Raw genomic sequence first — 12,868 nt, 5'->3', positions numbered from 1 at the left:
CCCTCCTCTCGTCTGTGTGAGGTGACGGCGCATTCCACCAGGAAGAAATGGAGGAGTTCAACCCGTTACAGGAAATTCCTATTTAAGTTTGTCATTTTAAAGTTTTTCCTATCACATTGTCTACAAATGTGTACTATGAGATTCTACTGCACATGAGCTAATAAAAAGGCTATCTACAGGTTGATCTTTTTCGAGTTCTCTATATTTTGACTTTTTGCCATTGTTGATTCCCTCGGATCACTGACCTGTTAGATGAGTCAGCCAATGAGACTTGGCTGAAAATCTGGTCATTGCCCTGACACTTTGGCCACGTGGCATGGGTGTCCATGCAGAAAACCCACTTATCCTTTTGAGTGGACCTGGGTAGCTTCACAGACCAATAACAGTTATAAGGCTTTTTTACTGTGTGTTCTGCTAGATCAACGGGTCTCTCCTACCAGCCTTCACTGGTTTTTTTAATAGGAAAGTTACCAATTCGTGGTTTTTCTAGGAAAGAAATGAACGGATAGTGTGCACTTTGCTCTCTGTGTTATTGTAAGGAGATGTAGCACGTGGCTGACAGGGGCTGGATGTTATCAGCAAATTACGACCGTAATATCTGAAGCACCAAGGGACAGAGGAAAGAGCGTGACCCTTTTGGTGCGTGTGCTGTGGACAGATTCCAGCTCGACTGTTCACTGGCTGTGTAACCATGGATGACTTAGTAAATCTCTTTAAACCATGCTTTCCAGCCCGAAAATGGGGAGTGAGGAACACCCCGTGTGGTAGATAATTCATGTGCAGTTCCAGGCACAATCCCTGCTTATAGGGAGAGCAGAGTAACTAGGAGCTACTCTAGTTATTCCAGACATTCATCTGATCCTCTCGAACGGTTCCTGAGAGTCTGTAGACTAGGCATTGGGTAGAAAACTGCTACATTCATTCATGCAAAGTGAGGTAACTGGGTTTGACATAGAGCAATGATCAGGGCAGGGGAAAAGAAGGCGGTGCTTGCTAATGAGTGACACCACGGAGGGCCAGTGGGGCGGTTGACTGTTTTAGCTGGATATCAGAGGAGGGGACAAGAGGCAACAAAGTGACTGAATGAGAAAGCTGGCTATTTTTATTCCAATTCTGCTTTATCTTGATGTCCGCTGAGACCATTCAAAGATTAATGTGAAAATGTACACCCTCCGAATGATTGTTTTATGTTTTGTTAACCATGACGGCTAGTTTTGGATAGCTGGGACATTCACGAAAGGAGTGCTTGTAGGAGAAAGTGTGTCCCTTGTAACTAAAGATAGACGTGATCAATCTTAGTGACAAGGTGAGCTGTTCTTCCAGAAGGCGATGCTCGGGATTTAGCAATTTAGGACTTGTTTGCCAGTGACAACAGAACCTGAGATTTGGCGAGTGTGTTGACCTGGCAGCCTTCCAGCTGATGATGTGAGCGAGGAAGGAGCCCCCACCTGCTGCTCCCGCTGTGCCCTCTGCGAGAGCTGCTCCTTGCCCCACGCCAAGTAGCCGCTGCCAACATCTTAATCTTCCATGATTCCTGGGCCTTCTCTCCAGTGGCTGCCATGGATGTTTTGTACCCACCCGACTCCCTGGACTCTCAACACTTTCTCCCAGTCTGGATGTCCTCTTTTTGCTTGCTTTAAGTTTCCCGTTCAGACCTTATCATTCCTTAAGCCCGGCTGCCTTCAGCTGAGTCCGTGTTCACCCTGGCTTGCTTGGTGTACTGACTCCATTTCCACTGACACTAATATGGACATTGGAGTCTGGGGAGCCAGATTGCTGTCACCGTGTGCTGGCCGGGCCACCCTCGTCTGCACCCTTCCCTCCTGTATACATTGAGATGGTTGTATCTGCTGCAGATGGGAGCATACAGAATTTGGGCCTATTGCACCTCACCATCTTATATTATCAAGTTCTTCAAAAGAAAGCAAGGTTATGCAAAAACTGCCTTCGTGGCATGATTGTGTAGAGATGACAGAAAATAGTATTCTGAACGAAGGTGGCACTGTTGTAAAGGGTGGCTGCCACCCTCGCAGGTGCCCTGTGGAGCAGCTGACATGCAGGTGTCTCCTGGTAAGGGGCAGTCCTCTGTGGAGGGGTCCATGTCGGCTGGGAAGCATGGGGACCAGAGCGCCACTGATGTTAATGAACTGAACACCATTCACCACGGGCTCGAAGTGCTCTTCTCTGTCTCCGGGGCGGGCCTGGAGAGGGCGGGGCAGGACACAGGCTTGGCCACCCAGCACTTCCAGTGTTCGGGCCGTGACTAAGCACTCTTTGAATGGTTTGCCTGCTAGGGCGTTCACTGAGGGGAGATTATTATCATGTGGCCAGTTCTTTGTAGACCATTGCATGAGGCTTGATTCCAAAATGTGGAAGGGACAGATCTTCCCTCAGCAGAGCTCAGCTGGGCGTCTGGTCTGGGAATGAAGGGAGGGCCTTGCACATTTCAACTTCAGCGCTTAGGGGTCAAGGAAGACCCCAAAAAGCCCCCAGGGTTCAAACAGAGATGGTCCCTGCACCCGTCTGTCACCCACCCAACACCCACACGGGAAGGAGTGACATGAGTACAGGAAATACCTAAGGAGGACCACCTGAGGTTTATTTCTTGCAAGTGAATTTTACATTTCCTCAGTTTCCTTAGTTATATTTATATATATTTTAGTGCTATTTATAGATATATTCAAGGGATCAGTCGTCCCGTTCTGTAAAACCAGTGCTATCGGGCCTGGGCGGTCAGCTCCTGGGCGGTTAGCACGGCTCTCTGCACTGGGCGGCGCAGCCTCTGATGTCCGCCGAAACGCACTTCGTTCAGCAAAACCGTTTGTAAATATTGGTTCGGGTTTGGCAACAGGAGTGAACAAATCAGTATTTCTGCCTTATCCCGAGTTTATCCAAACAAACCCGCCAGTTTTATGTGTAAACACTTGGGCACTAACTGTTCCAGTCCCCAGGGTGCCCCCTTCTGCCCCTGGTGTCAATCATCTGTGGAGCTGTTTGGTTTTCACACCCCGCTCCACACCTACCTGGGGTGGGGGCGCCCTCTGCGGCGGCCTGGCTTGGGAGCCTGGGGAGGTTCTGGTACTTCGTGTCCACAGTGTTCGTGTTCCTGAAAGCAGGCAGGCTGCTCACGGAGCCACTCCCAGCGTGGGAAGACAGGGACCGGCTCGTCCCGTGCCGCACGGCGCGCTGGAACAGGGTCCCTGGCAGCGGGACATCTCGGGGCCTGTTCTCTGAGCCACAGTTCCTGTCCTGCCTTTGGCCCAGCCGCCTCTGGGCTAGGCGGCAAGCCTGTGGTGTCTTTATTTATAACTTGCTGTCGTTTCCCTGCCTTGTGGGGAAGGAAAGGTGAACAGGATCATTTGTTCTTGGGCTAAGAGTGTAGATGCCAAGCTATCCCTCTGGCTCCCCAGCCTTTTTTGAAATAAACGAGAATGCCGACTCACCCTAAGCCCTACCATAACAACTGGAAAGTGTGGCTGATTTAGTGAAACAAGACTGTTTGCAAGAGAGCCTTCTCCTTGGAGGGTTGGAAGGAGTCCTTGGGGTCCTGGTGGACTGTACGTGGTGGAATGTATATACTTTAGGATTAAGTCCAGGACTTTGGGTCAAGGCTTGGGGTTATGCTGAAAGACCAAACAGCAGGCACCCAGGGAGTGGCCAGAGCTCACAGAAGGTGCTGGAACTTCTCGGGCCTCCCGCTGGGCTGTGTGCACAGGCAGGGGCGAGCCTGCCCCTCAGAGGGTCCCTGCGGTACTGCTGGGCCGTAGATCCCCAGCAGCTGGGAAGTCCGGGTTGCATAGTGTTAACTGGAGGTTGGTAGATTCCGAGGTCTGTCTTCAGCCTGCGTGCACTCGCCCTGACCCAAAGTCCTGGACTTTGGGGTCCAGGACTTTGGGGTCCAGCCCCTCAGGGACACAGCAGAGGCAGATCTGGACCCATGGCCTTTTGGGAATCTGCTGCGGGAGCACGGACTTCTAGTCAATTCCTCCCTGAATGGCAACCTGCCTGAGCATGCGCCTCAGTCCAGGAGCCAGCTGTCCTTGGCCCCTCCCCTTCCTAATCACCCCCTCACCACCTTACAAAAGACAAGTGCACCCTTTCCCACACCTTCATCCTGTGACACAGTATTCCAGGGTGCCCGAGAGGGTAGGGGACGTGTAGGGGGACGTGTGCCCGAAGGTCTGAAGACTCATCGGGCTGGTCTTCCTGGAGCAATCTAAATCGGGCCGCCCCGTGGAATTATGGAACTCACAAGTGCGGGCACCCTTGGTGACTTTAAATTTCTTAGTGGCCACAGTAAATAAAGTCCAAAGAAGTGGGTGAATTAATAATACACTGTATTTAACCCGGTATATCCAAAATTATATGGCTCCAATGTGTAACCAGTATTTAAAAACAAAAACAAAAAATCTATCGGTGAGACGTTCTACATTCTGTTTTTTTTTCATGCTGAGTCTGAAATTTGAGGTATCCTTCATCTCACTTCAGACTTACCGCACCTCAGGTGCTCCTTGGACTGTGCAGTTCTGGTGATAAAGCGATAAAACGCACAGCCTTGAAGCTGGCAGTGGGGGGAGTCAGGGAGTGTTTGGATGGGCCCACGTGGGAATCACGAGGACGACACACCTGAGCCCGAGAGGCATGGCCGAACAGCACGAACTCTGGAGCCGGACCAGACCCCAGTCTCGCTGCCGCTCATGTGTGGCCTTGTACTGGCTGCTTCTCTTCGCACTGGTTTCTGCTCTTACACTGTGAGGGTAATAATAGCACCTTCTTCATGGGATTGTGAGGAAGATTAAGAAGATGTTATATATGAGCCCTGGCTGGTGTGGCTCGGTGGACGGAGCGCCAGCCTGCGGACCAAAGGGTTGTCAGTTCGATTCCCAGTCAGGACAAATGCCTGGGTTTCGGGCCAGGTCCCCAGGAGGGGATGCATGAGAGGCAACCACATATTGATGTTTCTCCAGGAAAAAAGGAAGAAAAGATGTCATTCATATATACATAGCACTGGGAAGAGTGTCTGGCATCTGGTAAGCACTCTTCAAGTTTTGTTGTCGTTTCTAGTCAAGTCCATCGGCGTTGCCACGGCGTGGTGGCCAACGCGGTAGCCTCGTCTGTCAGAAGACTTGTGCTCTCCAGCCCGTGACCACCATGTGTTTTAACTGCCCGGCGCCTCGGCTTTCACGGGTTCGAGTGAGTCTGACACCTCCCGCCTCTCGGGACAGAAGCCGTGCTGGAAGGTCAAATCATAATAAAATGTGAAGCTGAGCGACCATGTTTCACATTCTGCTGTGTGCCAGCACAGTTTGTATGTGTCCTCTCATTTCCCCCATCAGCAACTGTTGGAGGAAGGTGCTTTATCCCCATTTGACTCTGGAGGAAATCGGGGTTCAGGGCCTGGCCTGGGGTGCGGTGTTGGGCAGGGGCCGAGCTGGACCGTGAGCGCTGGAGGACCCGACTCTGGAGTGCGTGCCCCGGGGGCCGAGAAGCCACGGGTGCCTTTGTTTAAGAGGCTCAGTTTGACGCAGGGGGTCTCCGTTCCCACTCCTGCCCCGCACAAGTCCCCAGACCTGATCTCTTGTCTGTGTGTCAGCGACATGCTGATGCATCCCCCTGCCCCCACCACATGGTAATGAAGTGGGAAAAAAAAAAAGCCAAAATACAAAAGAGCAAGAGAATGGGAGAAGAGGTGCCTGCAACAAAAAATTTAAAGCTGGGAACAGGTGGATGAGTATTGACTAAGAACTAGCCAGCAGGTGACAGAAGCTGATGCGTGAGGACAGGTGAGAAAGCCCAACGCATCCCCAGTGGACCTGCAGGGCTGCGGCAGGATCTGGCGCAAGAGGCAGCAGGTGCTCTGAGCGGGAGGCCCGGCTGAGTGTCCCTTAGACTCCTCCCCACCTGCGTGCCTCGTGGAGGCTCTTCCCCCAAGCTCGCAGGAGAAGAGAGTGACGAAGTTCCTGGAAAGGAGGGCGGGAGAGGCTCAGCGAGACCAGCGAAGCTGGAAGAGGCGGACAGGGACTACCAGCCCACAGGGAGCAAGGAGCAAGTAAACGTTGCCTGGGTCCTCCAACCATTCAGGAGAAAGGACTCTCAGACCTGGGGGTCAGACTGGCCAAATCCCCCTGCCTCTCCCCAGCCTAAGAAAGCCTGTTTGTGCATGCAGCACCTTCCGCCACCTGCTGGGGCCTCATAGTCACCTGTGAGAGCACCCGATGAGCAGAGATGTGAGGAAAGCCCGCGATGGAGGACAAAGACCACGTGCATGCATGAGCACAGACAAGCAAACATAAGGAATCTTGAGAATAACAGATGCGTTCAGAGAGTAGAAGAAAGGAAAACAAATCCCAAACTGGCACAGATATCCTTAGAGAAATAAGAGGGGGAAAACTGAAAGCATCAGCGATACCAGGTGTTAGGTAGGATGTGGGGGGGAGGGATTTGCCTGCGCTGCGGGGGCGGATGTGAACTGGAGCAGCCCCTTTGGCAAGTGGTGGACAGTGGGCAGAGGGGAAGACGCAGGGACCCTATGAACCAGCCCATTTCAGTGACAGAAGCGCGTGTGTGTACAGGGAATTTGCCACAGGACATTGCAGACAGATGGTTTTTGTTGCCCTGTTAGTAAATATGGAAAAAGCGGAAACAGCTCCCAGCAGTAGAGGGACGGCCAATAATCTATGTTCCTGGAGAGAAATATTACACGGTTGTTAAACGAATGAAATTACATCATATGGATGTCTCAAAAACAAAACCTTGAATGCAAAAAACCCAAGTTGCCAAAGGCTGTATGGTGTGATATAGTTAAATTAATATATATAAAAACAACAGAAAATTACTTGAAGATACCAATAGTAATGAGGGCTAGCATATAAAACCACCCTTTGATATAGGAGCTTTTATTATCCCTGCTTTACAGCCGAAGACACTGAGGCACAGAGAGGCCAAGTAACTTGTCCGAGCTCACACAGCTAGGGCCTAAACAGTGAAGGGGCAGTAACCTGCTTGGGAGTGTTAACAAACTTGAAGCAGCAAGATGGCGTGGAAACATGGAATTTATTAGTAATGTCTTTTTCTTTCACTTGCCTTTCTTCTTTCTCTTTCTTTTTTCTTTCATCTGAAGCAATTGCGGCCAGTCTGAGTGGCTGTTACATTATTGTTTAATTTTTTTTATGTGTTTAATTGGTTTCTTGGAAACACTCCACCTGCTGCTGCTGAGTGCCTTGGGCACGCACAGGGCTGAGCAATGGAGCGGCGGAGTCCGCGCCTCAGGCTGTCTGCTCGTCCTTGGGCTGCAGCCCAGCATCCTTCCCTGGGCTGGCTGGCTTGTTCTTTGCCTGATAAGGACAGGGCTTGCCCGCCCGCCCGCCGGCCACGGTGGGAAGGGGCAGCACTGTCACCTCGGACAGAGGGACGGTGCCGTGAGCCGGAGCTGTGCCAGAGACAACTCCGTTATCCGACTCTCCCTGGGTCACTGCGCTGTGCTTCCCGCTCAGGGCGGGTGTTTGCAGGGAAGCATTTGGACTCTTGCCTAGACACATTCTTAACGTGGTTTTCTTAAGTGCCGCCTTGGGCTGGGAATGTCGGTGTCATTTCCTTCATCATCACTGCTGTCGTCTGTGACTCAGAATGTAGTCCTTGCCCTTTTTTGGGGTGGTGACTGTGTTGCAGGAAGTGTGCATGAACCCTGTTATCTGCGTATTTTAGGGAAGGGCATCCGAGAGACTAAGTATGGTCACTAACGCACACTACGTATTCCCAATGCACGAAGCTTGGGCGAGTTAGCTGAGTTGATTCTGGGAGTTTAGTGTTGGAAGAGGACTTAAGACGCACGATTTTTAATTACCGACAGGGTTGAGGGTGGGAAATAAGAGTCCCTACTCCCTGCATCTCAGAGGGCAATAAAATACACTTAGACAAAATTCCATGGAACTTAATTTTAATTGGCTGGCTTATAAGATTCCTCAGAGGGTTTTATAGGTATAAAATGCATACACATATATTTGGAATGTACTGTTTGTGGTACATAGTCAGAACCCTGGTTCTGAAGCTTTTTCGTGCTTTGTGGTCACTAAACGATAAGCTTCCGAGATTAAGTTTCTTGTTACTGTTGTGCAGGTGTTTACACACCCACCTTAGTCATAGAAACACAGAAATGTTTGGGAATCTAGGTTCTCTTCATTTTCAGTGGAAAAGAAAGCCCCTAACTTGAGGCCCTAGGAGCAGCTCCGAAGCCCACGGTCTCATTTCTGAGCTCACGCACTTCACTCCCAGCGGGTGGAGGCGCTGGCAAGAGGCGTTCGAGCATTCCTGTTTCAGACTTCTAGGGCGGCCTTGTGTTTGCACAGTGACCCCAACCTCCCGTGGCCGTGTGATCGTTCTGGTCGGGAAAGCACTGGAGTCTGTTGTGTGGCTGTTTCCCCTCCACAGCACTCTCAGCTCACGCTCCTTAGTAGCCCGTCTGCGGTACTGAATGGGTAAATAGATCTTCTCGGCTGGACCGTTACCGTGGTAACCTTCGGTGCTTTTCATTAATGCTGGGGTTTAAACTTTACAAATACAACACACCTAAACAGATGCAGCAGTCCCCACAACCAAAGCACATAGGAGCCTTACTTGAAATGGTGGAATAGAATCAAGTGTAGAAAGCTTGGGCACTTGTCCAGATGTAAGTCTTCCAGAAAATACTAGAGTGAAGGACTCACTAACAAGCCACCTGCAGCTGGGATCACATGTAAAACGAGGTTGTCTTTATTCGGCTCTCATGATTTCTCTTGCAGTGTGCGAACTGAAATCTCCCTCCATGAGTGACTTCCTGTGGGGACTGGAGAACTCGGGCTGGTTGAGGCACATCAAAGCCATCATGGACGCGGGAATCTTCATCGCCAAGGTACGGGATGGCAGGGAAAACACGGGAAGGAGTGGACCACCGGCACGCTCCGACTTCGGAGTGGAGGTCCCGTCTCCTCCTCGTCGGCTGTCCTGTGCTGGGCGGTGCCGCACGGGCTGGGGAGTATGTTGCAGACCTCCATCAAGTTCGCCCTCGGAAGATGGGATGTTGCAAACGAGAGGCCGGTGCTCAGCTGGTAGTATGTCAGCACAGTGGGCAAGTGGTAAAATATACACAGAACACTCTGCAGTTAGGCACGGCCCTCGACGGAGGAAAGAATTTTCTATGGGAGCATACATGCGGATGTGAGTCACTCCAGTGACGGAAGCCTGAGGCTTTCGTCTTAGTGAACAATCCTCCTTGTGAACGGTGGCACAAGCAAAAGCCACATCCCAGAACCCGGGGCGGGGGGGGGGCGGGCAGGTTCCCTTTTGCCAGAGGAGGAATCTCGCTGCAACTTTCTTTTCATAGAAACTGTTTTTGGATGCATTGTCTATTTGGTTGCTTGGTGGTTTTTATTTTTATTATCAATTCCCCTTAGGTTCAATACGTAAAGACAACTATGTCTTTTCTTATGACATGGTGTACACTTCTTTATTAGATGATTCATTTGTTCAACACGTGTTTATTTAGTCCACCACACTTTTCTGAGTGCTGAGGATGCAGTGCGGAGTAAGCCAGCCTCTTCTCGCACAGAGCTCACTCTCTGCTGCGGGAGGCCGAAGATGAGTGACAGTAGAAGCTCAGGTAGTGACGAGCGCTCTGACAAAATCTCCGTTTCCCCACATGTTTCCCATCAAGATGCTCAGCTGAAATTTTGCATGTGCATTTGCGGCAGCAGCCAGAAGTTCTTTTCTTAGCAGGCACTTGCTGCTCTCGTTTATCTTTTGCCCTCTTTCCCCAGCCTTGGACCATCACTTGGCTCTTAATCCTTTTTATCTCTAATTGCCGTTTCACAATTTATGATTTTTGTCTTTTGTTTTTGACAATGGCTGAGGCCAGCAGTAGATCCAGAATTTCCCATAGTGGAAAGGCTTCAGGTGGGAGCCCAGAGAGGAGGCGAGGGGTTGAAGGTGGGCTAGGAGACACATCCCGTAGACACGTCTGCACAGCTTGGGCACATCACGTAGCACATTGGCTTAGCCAAGGTGGTGACAGGGGTGGCTTCCGGATGTGGGAAGGAAAAGCTGTGCCCTAGTTAGGTGGACACACGTATTCTGGTCTCTGCGGGTACAGCACAAACCTAGTTCTGATGGAATGTTTCGTGTTTGTAGCTGTTCCGTGCTGACTCTTTGCGGATCCTGTTTTTCAGGCCGTGGCAGAGGAAGGGGCAAGCGTGCTTGTCCACTGTTCCGACGGCTGGGACCGGACTGCGCAGGTGTGCTCGGTGGCCAGCCTCCTGCTGGACCCACACTACCGGACCCTGAAGGGCTTTATGGTGAGTGTGGCTGTGGGGCCCCTTCCCCACGCGGGCGCTGGAGGCCACCGGCCTGTCTCTTCGCAGCCATTGGCAACTTGCTTTTTTTTCCTCATCAGCATTATTTTTCTCTTAGCTCAACAACACGAATTAAGGGGAAAAAACTGGCATAGGCTTGGAGTAAAGGACTGAATTTCTGAGATGTTGGAATCAATAAAAACTAATACTATTTCATGTGAATTTGGAGGCAAATATAAAATCTATTCGGTGGTTAATAAAATAGTGAGTTTTACACAGCATTTGATCATAGGCATCTCAAGTTTGATATGAATATAGGAAATACTTTCCCCCAAAAATTTGCCCACAAAACTTTCTATATTGAGTATGCAAAAAAGTGTTTGAGAGGGAAACCTGTTTTCACTTACTGCTCTTAGGTTTTAAGTAGTCCCTTACAACGCTGGGTGACAACATTAAAATTTTCCATGTTGTTGTGGTCTTTGCTGAAATTAGGAGTACATCCTCTTCACTCTCGCCCCTTTCAACTGTCGAACCGTAGTGTGCTGCTTTCACCTGCAGAGTATTTGCACAGTTGTCTGGGACGGCGAAGCTGTGGCCAGGCTGAACCACTTTCTTAAAATGACTGCAGGGCTCCCCGGCAGTTGAGAGACCCCTGGTTCCTGCCTCTTGAACCACGATTTGGTGGGAAGTGCTTCAGTGGGTCCCTTCTCCATGCTGGGGGTGGGTCCTGATGGTAGATGAGCCCGCTGGGGTATCTGCGGGAAGATCTTCTTCATCAACTAGTCCCGGCTGGCACCGGGGGACAAGAGCGAAGAGGCAGGGGTCCTCTCGGGCTTTCTCCTTTCCAAGGTGTCCGAGAACTTCCAATGACCTGCGACAGCGGAGACTCCAGAGGCCGCTCCCGTTTCAGACCTTCCCAGGGCAGAGGTCAGGAGGGCTGGATCCCTGCATTCGCATCTGGACGGTGGAGGGATTCAGAGTCACACGGCCACCACGGGGCCTGTCTCCTGCACACACTGTCCTTTACTGCGACTGGCTCTTTCAGATTCTGCCCCACTGCATTTGCGGGTGGTCGAGGGCAAACTTCAGCCCCATTTTTTTTAAGGGGAAACCTCTGGCCAATTAAGAGCATTGGTGACATTGATGGGTTTCTGTGTGTGTGTGTGTGTGTGTGTGTGTGTGTGTGTGTGTGTGTGTGGTTTAAGTCAAGGCAATTTGAAGTGATAAACCCCTGTCACCCCTAACTCCAAAGCAGGGCTGAAACCCCTAATATACCCTCATTGTTTTATAATTCTTCTGAAGTTCACCAAAAAAATTCCTAATGTTTCTTGTAAAAGGGTTGGTATTGAATATTATACTGGGGCAGCAGGATGTGTTGGTTAAGAGAGAGGCTTTGGTGCAGAGCCAGGTTATAGGGTGGAAACCACTTCCTAGCAGTGTGGTTCTTGGGCGAGGATGTAAGCAGGATCTGACCTATTCAGTTTTCCCTTCTGTGAAGTGAGACTGATAATGCCCCTCCTGCAATGAAATGAGCTGTGTAAGAATAGGGCCTCATAGGAGGCACTCAGTGGGTGGTAGTTAACATTTGCATACACCCATTCCCATTCTTCCTGTGGATGAACTCCAACCTTCCTGTTCCCGTAGACATGTCTGTACTGGTGGATAAGGAGTGAGGTTACCCGAGGACGGTGACCCCTGCTCCAAGGACCTCTGAATTCTTCAGCATCATTGGTTGTGGTCTCTTATTTTTCTGGTTTGCTTCCTTCCGTGATACTTATATTCTTTCTTATGTAGGTATTAATTGAAAAGGACTGGATTTCCTTTGGTCATAAGTTTAATCACAGGTAAATATTTTTAAAATCTATTGTTTTGAAAGTTGAGGATTAAAAAAAACATCTGTTCTCAATTAATTGGGGGAAATAGTTTCATTTTTAAAAAGTGTCTTTGCATGTCTTAATCAGAAAGTTAAAATGTTGTTGTCTATGTTGCATCACAGATAAATGAAGTTCTGAGTACTTGTGGTAAGAATTAATGTTTAAAAATTTGCTAAATCACACCATTTTTGAAGTGCAAACATTCATTCACTTTAAGCTGCCAGTTGTGAGATGCCTGTGGAACAGTTTTCTCTGATCTCTCACAAAGGGAGTCACGTTGGGTTGTCCGGAGGCATTTGAGTCAGAGCTGACATGTGAGATTGGCCGGGGCTCTGGAGCCACGCAGATCCAGCTCCAGCTCCAGTTCCCGTCTGTGGCATTCACTAGCTGTTTGGACCTTGGGCATCTGTCCCCTCCGAGCACTGCCTCCCATCTGTGAAATGGGACCACCTTTCATCTCCCTGGGTTACAGCAAGGGTTGTTAGGAAGTGCACACGTGTATGCAGGTAACGAGCCCAACTCCTTGCCTGGCCGTCTACCAGGCTCTCACTAACCGAAGCCACTGTCTTTGGAGACACCAGCATCATTCCGTCATTGATGAGAACGCCCCACCTGTGCTCTCTGCTCTGCACATGATCAGTGCTGCAGCTGGCGCACTCAAGTCCTTTGGTG

The 12,868-nt window shown here is 50.2% G+C and overlaps 1 protein-coding gene across 1 annotated transcript in view; it reads left to right on the top strand.

The window, feature by feature from the left end:
- The window catches only part of MTMR7 (myotubularin related protein 7), a 77,609-nt gene that overhangs the window by 56,815 nt on the left and 7,926 nt on the right, over positions 1-12,868 (top strand). Inside the window, exons 8-10 of the mRNA XM_045821719.1 lie at positions 8,778-8,887; positions 10,200-10,325; positions 12,117-12,166. Coding sequence (XP_045677675.1) covers positions 8,778-8,887; positions 10,200-10,325; positions 12,117-12,166 — 286 coding nt within the window. The remainder of the gene's footprint in view (positions 1-8,777; positions 8,888-10,199; positions 10,326-12,116; positions 12,167-12,868) is intronic.

The sequence above is a fragment of the Phyllostomus hastatus genome, unplaced genomic scaffold, assembly GCF_019186645.2.
Source record: "Phyllostomus hastatus isolate PE091 unplaced genomic scaffold, TTU_PhHast_1.1 phas_scaffold_46, whole genome shotgun sequence".
NCBI classification, from domain to species: domain Eukaryota; kingdom Metazoa; phylum Chordata; class Mammalia; order Chiroptera; family Phyllostomidae; genus Phyllostomus; species Phyllostomus hastatus.
The sequence above is the reverse complement of the archived record's forward strand: the minus strand, read 5'-3'. Positions and strand labels throughout refer to the sequence as shown.